Below are 13,109 nucleotides of genomic sequence, written 5' to 3'. Positions count from 1 at the left end.
CACATGGGAGAGCAAAAAGCATGTGTCGAGGGTAAATGGCAAAGTTTATTTGGCCCTGCATGACATGGCATATTCCCTTCTCTCAGAGTGGGGTTGGGGAGAGGAATATAATCAATCCTCTTTCAAGGGCAAGACTGCCCCCTGCCGTCAGTCACCTCAAGATGAAAACTGCACAGGAACAAATGAGATGTGCCCTGAGAGCAAGGTGGAAGGAAGCGGATGAGGACCCCAGGGCTCTTCGTGAGGACTGAAGGCCGGGGGCCAGGGAAAAGCTGACAGGGTTTCAAGCTTAGGAACTGAGAGGAGCGCTGCAACCTAGGGGCTGAGACAGGAGCCACACCGCTTGGTTTCCAACCCTGCTGCTGCTCACTGTGGGGCCTTGAGCGAGTCACTTAGTCTTTGCTGACCTCAGTTTACTCACCTGTAGAATGGATGGCATACCTTTTGGGAGGGTGTGAAAAACAAAAACTCACATGCTACAGTGCCTCGCACCGGAGCTCACAAGGCCTCCTGGGGTGGCCAGCTCTTCCCATTTTAAGCAATACTAGAAATTTCTGAAAAGTCTCCCAACTTTACAGTACTGGCTCCAAATTTAAATATTTTGTTTGTGCTGTCATGTCTGATTCTTTGTGACTCCACAGACTGTAGCCTGCCAGGCTCCTCTGTCCACAGAATTTTCCAGGCAAGAAGAATACTGGAGTGGGTTGCCATTTCCTACTCCAATTCAAATATAGCAAGCAAAAAAACCCACTGCACACGCCTAAGAGAGCAGGTGTGAGAATCCAGCATGGTCTGCAGGAGATTCCTGAGCAAGAGCAGAGCACTGGGAGTGAATGCTGAGGAATGAAGTCATGAACTGAGCCCAGGTGGAGCCTCCCCTAAGCCAGGGGCCCCGGCTGCTGCTGCTGCTGTGTGCTGCTCATCTGCTGCTCACAGTGAGGGTGTGCCGCTGCAACATAGCACTCAGGACATGTCCTCCTTGTGACGAGGATGCAGCGGCTGCCGCCTGCCCTGCCCTGCCCTGCCTGGGAAGGGGGAGCTGAGGCAGGAAGCTGGGGAATGCCCCGGCACCTGTGGGCTCAGGAAGAGCAAGGCTGAAGCACGTCTGAGTGACACAGACACAAAGTCCTTGCTGGCGTCGTCTATGGGTCCCAGGTAAATATCCTCTGACGGCTTTCTGGTCTGAATTCTGTTTTGGGGAGTCAGGTTTTTTTTGGGTGACTAAACATCTAGATAAGATTTTTAAAACTTGTTTTATTATTCTTATTGTATTTATTTGTAATTTTTGTCTGTGCACATGGCATGTGGGATCTCAATTCCTGGACCAGGGATCAAACTGAAGCCCCCTGCACTGGAAGCAAGGAATCACAAGATTTTAAGAATGGAGAGACCCATGGATGTCATTTTGTTCAGTGAGTCACTGAGCTGATTGGGACATGGAGGGGATACATCTGGGGAGGCTACGTTTCCCAACCTGGGGGTCTCTCCCATGGGACACACTCTGGTTGCTCCTATAAGGCCAACCATGAAGGACATGTCAGATCATGAGCACAGACCTCACTTCAGAAGGGCACACACCTGAGGGAGCTACAGGAAGGTGGTGATATGTCCCAGGGACCGTCAGGAGGAATGACAGGTCATTCTAGGTTTGCTGTAACAACTATCTCTGCTGCAGACTGCTTTCAAAGAATCGTTCTCAGTAAGAACATACACAGGATCAAAAACATGCAGAGTTTGGGGCATAAAAAAATCAAGTGGAAAAAAAGATTTTCCTGGAATCACAGTGGTGAGTAACCTCACACAATAATTTCTTTCAAAATCACGGACTTCCCACCTATTGTATAGCACATTGAATTTCTGCTCAATGTTATGTGCCAGCCTGGATGGGAGAGGAGCTGGGGGGAGAAAGGATATACATGTATATGTATGGCTGAGTCCCTTAGCTATTCACCTTAAACTACAACATCGTTAATCAGCTATATTCCAATATATAATGTTTTAGGTGTTTAAATAAAAAATAAAATCACGGGCTTCCCTGGTGGTCCCGTGGTTAAGAGTCCACCTTCTAATGCAAGGGCTGCTGGTTTGATCCCTGGTCAGGGAGCTCAGATCCTGCACACCTTATGGTCAAAAAACCAAAACATAAAACAGAAGTTAACAGTTTACTATTAAAACAGTATTTGTTACAATAGTGTAACAAATTCAATAAACACTTTACAAAATGGTCCACATAAAAAAAAAAAAAAAAAAATTCATGGACTCCTCCCTCCAGGGCAGAACTCTTCACTCATTTATTAGCCTTGCTCCTAACACTCCCCCTGCCCACCCAGTGGCTTAAACTAAACCAGACTGAGGGGCTAAATCTGAGTGTGGGACAGTTCGACATTTCAGCCTAGATGATCACGAACTCTGCAGGGCTATGGGGAGAAAACCCTGGCTTCAGCATCCTGACCCAGGTCAGCTCCCCTGAAATGTCTGTGACTCCTCACGTGGCTGAGGAACATTCAGGGTTAGGGTTAGGGTAAGGCTAACATGCTCACTCAAGACATTCAGCAGGGAGGAGGTTTTCAATGTTTTATTGGCAAGGAGATCACATCTGTTACTTTGTGTGTACATGCATACATACACACCCAGAGAGATGACCTCGTTTGGCACTTCAGTTGACAAGGGTTTCATGTCAAAACATGACATACCATACATTTATACCCGTAACAATTCTGAGTTTTTCTAATGATTTTTTTTTTACTATGAAAGCTATATGCATTCTCCATATGAAATGCCCCTTTCAGATCCAGGGATGCCCAGAAAACGCCCTGGAAAGAGATCTGATGAACTAAATCCTTAGGCTCTTAGGAGAGGATGGAGAATTTCATTCCTCTGCCCCCGTCTGCAACCTTCTTTGAAATGTAGTCAGGAGACCCCAGCTCCCCGTAAGGGCCAGCCTGAGCCTCCTCACAGAGTCACAGGATGGCTGGACATTCCTGAGGCAGGGGTTTGAGACCGCTGACAGGAGCTTGCTAAGCCTCAAGGGTGAGCCACATTGTTTGGCAGTGAAACTCCGAGAATCCTCTTCTGTTCTTCTGAAAAGGAATGTAGTTCTCACGTGGAGGGTGGCTGCATGGTTAGCGCTGTGGGTCAGATGCTTAGGAACGCCGTCTTGTTGATACGTGCTGGTTAAGCTAAACAGAAAGCGTTATGTACACACACACACACACACACACACACACACACACACCCCCAAAAGCAGTATAGGTCAACCAGGATCAGAGTGGCTGCGCCTCTTTACTGCAACAAACCAAACCGTTAAAAGGTTGCTCTGGGCACAGAGAGGGCTCATTCGTGGTTCCAGCCCTCTCCTGCTGTTTCAAGGGGCAGAAGAACCTCCACAAACATGTTGGTGCTGGTCGAGCGCATGTGCCTCTTGTATCAACACAGGGAGCAGCCACTAGACAGCCAATCTGAGTTCCCCATGAGCAAATACAACATATGTTGAACCACCAACCCTGGATCCAATCAATGACAATCAAAATTTAAAAGAGGCCAGTGGCTTTTTAAAACATTCATTCCAAGAGTCTGAGAAGTTATAGGTCATTCTTCTCCCCATCAAGGAGATAGTCTCAGTCTATGGGACTGATTTTCCAAACTACAAAGTGCTGCAAAACCAAAGCAAGGGATTTCTCATCTTGTTGTTTAGTCTCTAAGTCATGTCTGACTCTTCTGCAATCCCATGGACTGTACCCCGCCAGGCTACTCTGTCCATGGGATTTCCTAGGCGAGAATACTGGAATGGGTTGCCATTTCCTTCTCCAGGGGATGTTCCCAACCCAGAGATTGAACCTGCGCCTCCCACGCTGGCAGGCAGATTCTTTACCACTGAGCCACCATGGAAGCCTTCTCAATTTTTAGTCAACAGTTAACTGTAAAAGGCAAGTGAACAGTGATGTGCCATAAATGCAACTTACCTCTGGGGGTAGAAAACTGCCCAAAGCAGCAAAATATCTACCAAAAAAAAAAAAAGAAGTCCCATTCCCCAAAATATTTACAAATGAAGTTTCTAATTTAGAAAGGTCTAGCAACCTTACAAAAATCCTCTAACACAAGTGTAAGAGGAAAGGACAGGCAGAGGTCAGTTCCTGGCTGATGGCAGATGCCTCAGTAAAAGACACAGAACAAGAAACAATTAGTCAAGCAGTGAGACCAAAGGTGGTACCAAAAGCTTTTCCTACCAAGATTCTACAATACGCTATGACCAAAGAGCACCCTTCAGATTTAAGGCATCACAGACATACAAAAAACAAAAGAAACAAGAAAAAATCTCTGTGCTTTGTCAAAGCTTCCTAATTCTGTTTTGAATTAGACAGCGTTCCTCACCTTAGATGAATAAGCTATCTGAAGAGCTCAGAGCCGTGATGGAAACAGAAGCTGGTGTTAACTTTTAATACACAGAGACACACATAAACCCAGAACTTTCTTAAATAACTAAAACCAGTTGAAATGGAGGGCTCCTCCTTCTGGTTGAAATAAGATACTGTTCCTTTCAACTATTCAATGTAAACTATAATGTCTTCCTATCCTATCTTATTAAACATTATTATGTTTATCTTCCTGTACATTCTTGTATCCTCAAGAATATAAAGGAAGGTCACAGAATGGAAGCAGATGTCATCTGTCTCACACAGTCTGAATTTGGTCCTGGTATTTAAAACTTGGGGGATTTCACACAGAACGGGGATTGTGGGTTCTCTGGGAAAGCGGGAAGACTCTAGGTTCAGTCCCACAAGTCAATGACACATGCGGGTGGGGTTTGCAGGCCCTGTTGTGATCCTCCCCCGATACACCGTCTATCCTCTTAGACTCCACTCACACACGTACTTGTCTGCCCCTCACAAGGCTGTCTGTAATCCCTGATCTGAAGTTTCAGAAACTTCCAATCTATTAATATAAAATGAAGAGTGAATACAAGGTCTACAAATACCTTTCTACCTGTCTACTTTACTTTTTAGGACTCTTCAGTGATTCATCCAGGTCAATGGTCTTGATCTCCTTAACTCCACAGCCACACAGAACACCAATTACACTCAATGTGAAAAAACAATTTTAAAGGATCATCTGAAAATGCTTTTAAATTTGATGTAGCTGTTCTGATCATTCTAAATATATACATTGGTAGATCCAGACAAAAGACAATACAAAACTAAAAAACATTCAGAAACAGAATATGTTGAGAAAAAAAATCTATATTAGGAATTAACTTATACTCTGAGGTTGATGAGCTAGCTTTTGGTTCTAGAATGTATAAAATGAAAATTCAAAATCCACACTTCAAAAACTTTCAATGTACCTCATGTACTTGTGATAGGAACAGAGATAACACAGTTCTATCATTTGAAAGGTTTTCCTTAAAATACCCTGAAGTCAGGTTTTGTCTGAATTGAGAGCTGCCACTCAACACTGCCTTCCAAGGGCCCCTCTCACTCAACCCCTAACAGGTATCTCAGCCTGATTGAGATGGGCCTTTAAGAAAACAATAGGAATCACAGTCTAACAGGAGAACTCCTGTGCCCTGTGTTCCCAGGGTCCACTTCAGCTAATCCCATCAGGAGTGAGGTGCTGCTGAGGAGCAGTCAGGTCATGTTCCCACCAGCCCCACCCCAGTCCCCGGGGCAATGACATCAGATTCTCCCTGGCAGCTTGTGCTCCTGGGACCTAAGTTCAGGGGACAGACAGGCCTTGGAGGGGAAAGTTTATTCTGGAATGGCCTGGAGACTGGAGCGGGGGCATGCTGGGGGGTGGGTACAGGCAACAGAGGCTGGCAAGGGCAACCCAGGATGCTGCGCCCGCCCTGACAGGGCAGGGCTCCCACCCGGGTGTGTTAAAGGGTGGTCTTCCTGTGCTGCTTCCTAAGGCTGGTGTGGGCCCCGGTGCCTTTCCCAAGCACCTGTTTCGACTGGGAGAGATTACAGACATATGGCTTGGGTTACCATTACCATCCCCACCACCCTGGACTAGATGCTTCCTCGGCTTCCCTGCTCCAGAGGAGGTCATTTCTCAAGGTCTGAAGAACATGGCCCTAAACCACAATCTGACTAGGACCAAACTAAAGGGGCAGGATCCAGGCAACACCTACAGAATGACGAAACCCAGCCTCGGCCAGCAGGCCCCACTGCTAAGTGGCTGTGTCAGGCTTGGTCTGCTACCACCAGCACCTCCCAAGACTCAGGTAAGCCCCACCAAGGGGCAGAGGCATGGCAGCCCACATGCCTAGCCAGACCCCACTGCTCGTCACCCTGGGGATCCCACACCAGTTACTGAACCCCAAGCCTCATTCCCTTATCAGCATTAGAACACCTTGCTCACAGGATAACTGGGAGGACTTGACAAGATGTCAAGTGCCTGGGACTTATTCAACACAGAGAGTCGGTAACCAGGACTCCTCAGTGTTAGTATCACTAATGGAATTTGATGGGGTTTCACTAGGGCTTCCAACTTCCTGACACTCTCCAGTTAAAGGAATCCAGCCATTAACATAAACGCCAAAAGCTTATCAAGCTCCTGATGGGAAATCAAGTATTACATCAAAATCCAGCAGCCGTCTTAGATTTAACAAGAATGCAAAGGTAGAGGCCACCAACTATGCTAGATTGGTGGTATTTTGACAAAACTGCCTGAGTTCAAGCCCTGGTCAGGGAGGAAGATCCCATATGCCACAGCTAAAGATTCTGAGTGCCGCAACTAAGACATGGAGCAGCCAAAGAAATACTTTTTTTAAAAAAAATCTGCAAGAAGAAGGAAATGTTGACAGTAGATCTGGCCGGCCTGTCATGTTCCACCAGTGTGAACATCCACCGGACAGCTCTGAGCTCTCAATGTTTTCATTACCAACATGACTTAACTCACACAGGGCCCTGTTGGATTTCTTGAGCAGCTCAGCCTCACAACTGAAACCTGCATTCAGTGCAAATTAAACGCACTGTCAATTTTCCACGTAGGATTAATCCTTAATTCTGAAAACTTACAGCGCTGACTCTAAAAGAGCCTTAAGAGATCTAAAAGACCACATAGGTAAAATAAATGAAAATCACATTAAGAAAGAATTACAAACTTTTCTTATAGTTCAAGAGTGAATGTGCAATTGATCCTTTTCTTTCTTTAAGTTTTTACTTTTTGGCTGCATCACACAGCATGTGGGCTATTAGCTCCCCGACCAGGGATTGAATCTGCGCCCCCTATACTGGAAGCACATAGTATTAATCACTGGACAGCCAGAGAAGTCCCTGTGGTTACCAGTTTTAAAAGCCAAGAAAATCTACACAAAATTCCTCTAAGAAATAAACTGCTTCTAAGAAATAAACTGCTGTCCTTGCTTTGGTAGTTCAGGAAATGGGCTTTGTCAATAATGCTGTCCAAATGCTACCACAAAGCTGATACTCACAAAATCTGTTATCTGATTAGTTTTTCCATGGCACATTACACAAGAAATATATACTTTAAAAGCAGCTGAAGGTTTCAAGCAAAAGTCGTTTCTCCGAAAAGGAAATGTCTGGTTAACTTAAAACTGTTCAGATAATGCAGATTATCTCGTTTCAAGGTTTTGTGAGACTGAATTTTACTTTGCTGTAATTCCTACACTTCTGTTTTAGTTAAATCTACTTCTTAAGGAATAACACACCTTCTTGGAGACAATTTTAAAGACACAGACAAATCTGACATTCAGTTCATGACAGTTTCACATCCTTAGTTACATGGATGTTTACTGTATGACTTAAGTTATCAGAATCCAGACAATAGCTGCAACAAAATGTTTAAGTACCTTAATTCAAATAAATGGCAAGAACATCTGAAGTCCTGCGATTACCTATTTTACCAGTGTCAATTCTCAAATTTCTCCTCTGGAAGATAATCTTAATAGAGAGCACAACATTCAAGTGATTTTCCACACCTGACTAAAGAATGCACTGGAGAAAGAAAAAAAAAAAAAGAGAGAAACAGAAAAATAGAAAGAAAAGACAGAAGTGGCAGCAAGCAGGCAGAGGAATGCAGCATTTCCAAAAAAGGCCTTGGTCTCTGACAACCTAGCCAAGTCCTGCTGCTGTAACTAAGCACTGGCCGTAAGAATACCACCAAGGATGCTGGAAAGAGGGACAGAGGAAATAAAAACGCAACACTCTGTTTCAGGAAACAGCAGGCTAGACATCCTTTCCCTGATAGAAAATCTATGTCTAGTCAACGCTACACTTCAGAGAACACTCGGGGTACAGAAAACAGGAAGAACTCTGCAAGCTGTACAAGCCTTGGATCCAAGCCCTGACCTCATTCCTTCTGACCCCACAGAAGTGAACACGGCAGCATCACAACTGGGTAGACAGGTGGGCACTAACTTCCCACTAGCCTGACCTGTGTTCAACGTGCTGAAACAGTGCATGAAAGAAACATGGGGCACAAGCCCATCCTGCGAGCAGACACCAGTCTCTCAAGGGGCAGTTCGAATCCAGTTTGTGAGCGACTGGCCCAGAAGGTTCTGCCAGGCTACCAGCTGGAAACTGACCCCAGGGTGACACATGAAAATGATGTGAGGAGGGGGACACTTTTCCCCAGGGATGCCAGCTCTGTCTGCATCCCTGCCGGGGACCTGGTCTTACGTCCCCAGCTGAAAGACTGAGACCAAACAGAGGCTCCAAGGAGAAGCCATGGAAAATGGTGTGTGTGTACATTTGGGATCCAGAAGCACTCCATGTGGCTCTTCCCCTAGATATTTCCTTCCCCTGGCTGCTTCCTATCCCTGCCACCCATATCTCCCCAGCTCTTCTCTCAGCTCCTTTCTCTCCCCTCCCAATGCTTGGGTCCCTGTCTGTTGTACTGCATTGCATTTTATTCCCTAAGTCGTGTCCGATTCAGCTACCCCAGGGACTGTGGCCTGCCAGGCTCCTCTGTCCATTGGATTTCCCAGGCAAGAAAACTGGAGTAGGCTGCCATTTCCTTCTCCAGGGGATTTCCCCGACCCAGAGCTCAAATCTGTTGTCTCCTGTATTGGCAGGCGGATTCTTTACCACTGAGCCACCAGGCAAGCCCTCCCAGTCTGTTAGTGTTAGTCACTCAATTTCGTCCAACTCTTTGCGACCCCGTGGACTGTGGCCCGCCAGGCTCCTCTGTCCATGGGATCTTCCAGGCAAGAATTTCCTTCTCCGAGTCTGTTACTCATCTCAAATACCCAATGGCCTCCTCCACTGACTTTCAGGATTCCGGGTCCCTCTACCCTTCCTTACGGTTCCCGTCCCCCGGAAGCCCCTGGTGCCCGCTCTCCTACTGGATCTCAGGACCTCCCTCAGGTCCAGACTGCTACTTCCTTGAGTCCCGGCCCACCCCTCCAGTCAGGCCTCTATCCCCCTCCTCCAGGCCTCTGTCTCTCCCTCCGGGGTCTGTGTGTTCTCTAGCACCCCCTCCCTCCCTCCAGGGTTCATCCCTCCGAACTTCAAATCCCAAAGCCTGGTCAGGAACCCCTCCAAGGCTGTCTTGCTCCCAATCAGGGGTCAGGTTTCCAGCTCCACACCCCTGCTCCCCGCCCAGGTCTCTCTGCTCCACCCCCTGCCCCGCCAGGTGCCCTCACAGGTCTGTCTTGTCCTTATTCGCCCCACCCCCACCACAAATGGGGTCACGACTTCCCCGCCCCCTGTCCTTGGCCCTTGCCCCGCCCCTAACCCAGCCAGGTACCATCCCACGCCGGTCTTCTCTCCCCCACCTCAGGTGCTGCGTCCTCCCAGGACAGCCCCTTTTGTGGTCAGACCTCGGCAGCCGCTGAGGTACAATCCCCCCTCGGGCCCATCCCCGCGAAAAGCCGAGAGCCCGTTCCCACGTCAGGAGCCCCTCCGGCTTTCCCCGACAGAAACAACTCGGGGCCGTGGCCTCCCCGGGGCCGGGGTTGGGGTCGGACGGCGCGAGCGGCGCGGGGGCCGTTACCTGTACTGCGAGCCGACGCCTTGCGCAAAGCCATAATAGTTACTTGCCGCCATCTTGGCGTCTCAGCCGAGCGCCCGCCGACCCGGAGGCGCGAAGGGGCGTGGCCGTCAGCGCATAACGTCATCTGGCCGGCGCCTGGGCCGCGTGCCTCTCGCGCCCCGCCACGCGCCACAGGCCCCGCCCCCCATCGCGAAGCTCTAGCCTTCTCGCTTCCTAGTCTGCTTCCGAGGGCGTGTCTTTGCCTCGAACCCCACCCCCCGCCGCAAGCCCCTCCCCTTACTCGGAGTCCCCACTTTCCCTCTGCTCAGCATCAGGATCTTTGGCTCGACCCTCTTCTGGTGGAGTCCCAGAACCGACCCTCTCTGATTTGGTTCAAGCTCCGTCCCTTGCCGCAAGCCCCGCCCCATATTGGACTTCCGTTTAACCTCTCAGCTTAGGGATTTCGAGGCTGGTAGTGGTTTTTCCTTTTTGTGCTCTTGAGCGAGGTTTCGTCGCCCCACTGACCATTTCTGGCTGGGTGAATATGGCCCTGCTGATACAGCGAAGTCCTGCTGATCAGCGCCCTGTGTGCCAGTCTTTTCTTAGAAGGCTCCAGTACCTAAAATTCAGTGGCTCTAAATTCGCGGTTCTCAACTGTAGTGTTTTGCCCCCAGAGGACAGTGGACAGTGTCTAGGGACATCTGTGGCTGTCATGACTGGGACTGCTCCTGGCATCAAGTAGGTGGGGACCAGAGGTGCTGCACAACAGCCAGCAGTGTGCAGGCAAGTGCCCCATGACAGAGAAGAACCTGGCCCCAACAGCGGCAGTGCCAAGGTGGAGAAACCCTATTCTAAGGGTAATTCATTTTGAGAGATATTTCTTTACCCACTTACTACAGGCAGGGCCTTCTTGGGGGCTAACAGTGAGCTGCCTGACACCAGTCCTCAAGAACTTGGATTCAGGGAAGCAGACCATAACCAAACTATTACAGTTATGATACTCTGGTTAAGAACAGATGTAATTACAGATGGCTAACAAACACATGAAAAGATGCTCAACATCACTGATTATCAGAGAAATGCAAATCAGAACCACAATGAGGTACCATTATACGCCAGTCAGGATGGCTGCTATCCAAAAGTCTACAAGCAATAAATGCTGGAGAGGGTGTGGAGAAAAGGGAACCCTCTTACACTGTTGGTGGGAATGCAAATTAGTACAGCCACTATGGAAAACAGTGTGGAGATTTCTTAAAAAGCTGGAAATAGAACTGCCATATGACCCAGCAATCCCACTTCTGGGCATACACACCGAGGAAACCAGATCTGAAAGAGACACGTGCACCCCAATGTTCATCGCAGCACTGTTTATAATAGCCAGGACATGGAAGCAACCTAGATGCCCATCAGCAGACGAATGGATGAGGAAGCTGTGGTACATACACACCATGGAATATTACTCAGCCATTAAAAAGAATTCATTTGAATCAGTTCTAATGAGATGGATGAAACTGGAGCCCATTATACAGAGCGAAGTAAGCCAGAAAGATAAAGACCATTACAGTATACTAACACATATATATGGACTTTAGAAAGATGGTAACGATAACCCTATATGCAAAACAGAAAAAGAGACTCAGATGTATAGAACAGACTTGTGGACTCTGGGAGAAGGGGAGGGTGGGATGTTTCAAGAGAACAGCATTGAAACATGTATATTATCTAGGGTGAAACAGATCACCAGCCCAGGTTGGATACATGAGACAAGTGCTCGGGCCTGGTGCACTGGGAAGACCCAGAGGGATCGGGTGGAGAGGGAGGTGGGAGGGGGGACCGGGATGGGGAATACATGTAAATCCATGGCTAATTCATTTCAATGTATGACAAAAACTACTGTAATGATGTAAAGTAATTAGCCTCCAACTAATAAAAATAAATGGAAAAAAAAAAAGAACAGATGTATTGAGATATACTGCACATACCATAAAATTCACCCACCTAAGGTGTGCGATTCAATGTTTTTTTTTAGCATGTCCATAAAGTTGTGGATGGCAGTTAACAAACATTAATTCCAGAACATTTTCATTACCCCAAGAAGAAACCCTGTACCCATTTACAGTTACTTGCCCACACCTCCCCCAGCCTCTGGCCACCACTAGTTTGCATCCTGTCTCTATGTATTTGCCAGTTCTGGACATGTCATATAAATGGAATGTTACCCTTCAGTAAGAAGGAATGAACTCTTGATACACACAACAACTTGGATAAAGCTCCAGAGAATTGTGCTGAGTGGGAAAAGCTGATGTCAAGAGGTCACATATGACTCTATTTACATAAAATTCTTGAAAGATCAAAAATTATAGAAACGGAGAATGTATTTGTGATTTCCACCAGTTAAGGGCATGGGAGGGGGGAATGGGGAGTGGGATTAGCTATAAAAGGGAAACATGAGCGCTCCTAAGGTGATTGAAATGTTGTGTATCTTGACTGTATCTAAAGCAATAGTGCTATTGTACTATAATTTTCCAAGACATTATTAATACCATTGGGTAACATGGTGGAAAAGGGTACATGGGATCTTTCTGTGTTACTTCTTACAACTGCATGTGAATCTACAATTATTTCAATTTTTTAAATTAATTTTTTGGAACTTCCCTGGTGGTCCAGTGGCTAACACTCCACACTCTCAATGCAGGAGGCCAGGATTCTATCCCTGGTCAGGGAACTAGATCCCACATGCTGCAGCTAAGACACCAAACAACTAATTTTTTTTTTATTTTAAGCCCCCCCGCAAAAGAGTCCATTTACTGATCATGTTGGAGTGGTGTTCTTTTGCCCCCCTTTTAAGCAGGCACAGGGCTAGTCAAGCCTTGGACAGAAACCATGACAAGCCCAGGGTGCCAAGGAAAGCCGTATGGGCAGTTTAGTGGATGGCCTTCTTCCGTTTGTGTCTTAATGGCCGTGTGTGATCGTTAAGGAACAATGCAGTGCGTCTGGCAAACGCAGCTGCTTCGCTATGCCCTGGCCGAAGGCCAGTGTGGTGATTACCCAGGGCCTCACTCTGATTCCCTGCGGCTCTAACTGGCTAACCCATGCTGCATGCCTTTTACAAAAGCAGGTCTGTTTTCTCTGGAGTGCATAGTATCTTTTTTCCCTATTATTTGCTGTAAGTGTTA

The 13,109-nt window shown here is 47.3% G+C and overlaps 1 protein-coding gene and 1 long non-coding RNA gene across 6 annotated transcripts in view; both read right to left on the bottom strand.

The window, feature by feature from the left end:
- The window catches only part of ZFR2 (zinc finger RNA binding protein 2), a 46,644-nt gene extending 36,524 nt beyond the window's left edge, over positions 1-10,120 (bottom strand). For 2 of the 5 annotated variants that reach the window (XM_020895331.2, XM_070464977.1), the window contains exon 1: positions 9,955-10,117. In XM_020895331.2, coding sequence (XP_020750990.1) covers positions 9,955-10,007 — 53 coding nt within the window. In that variant the 5' untranslated portion in view covers positions 10,008-10,117. Of the gene's footprint in view, positions 1-9,954 lie in introns of all 5 variants that reach the window. The other 3 variants (XM_070464974.1, XM_070464973.1, XM_070464975.1) reach the window with 3 other exon arrangements.
- Positions 2,561-9,928, bottom strand: LOC139034327 (uncharacterized). The gene is made up of 2 exons (XR_011486744.1): positions 9,737-9,928; positions 2,561-3,179 (listed from the first exon to the last, which is right to left on the bottom strand). It is a non-coding gene; the product is annotated as an uncharacterized lncRNA (long non-coding RNA).
- Positions 10,121-13,109: the final 2,989 nt, after the last annotated feature.

This window comes from Odocoileus virginianus, chromosome 3, assembly GCF_023699985.2.
Source record: "Odocoileus virginianus isolate 20LAN1187 ecotype Illinois chromosome 3, Ovbor_1.2, whole genome shotgun sequence".
Lineage (NCBI taxonomy): Eukaryota > Metazoa > Chordata > Mammalia > Artiodactyla > Cervidae > Odocoileus > Odocoileus virginianus.
Note: the sequence above shows the minus strand (reverse complement) of the source record. Positions and strands in the feature narration are given on the sequence as shown.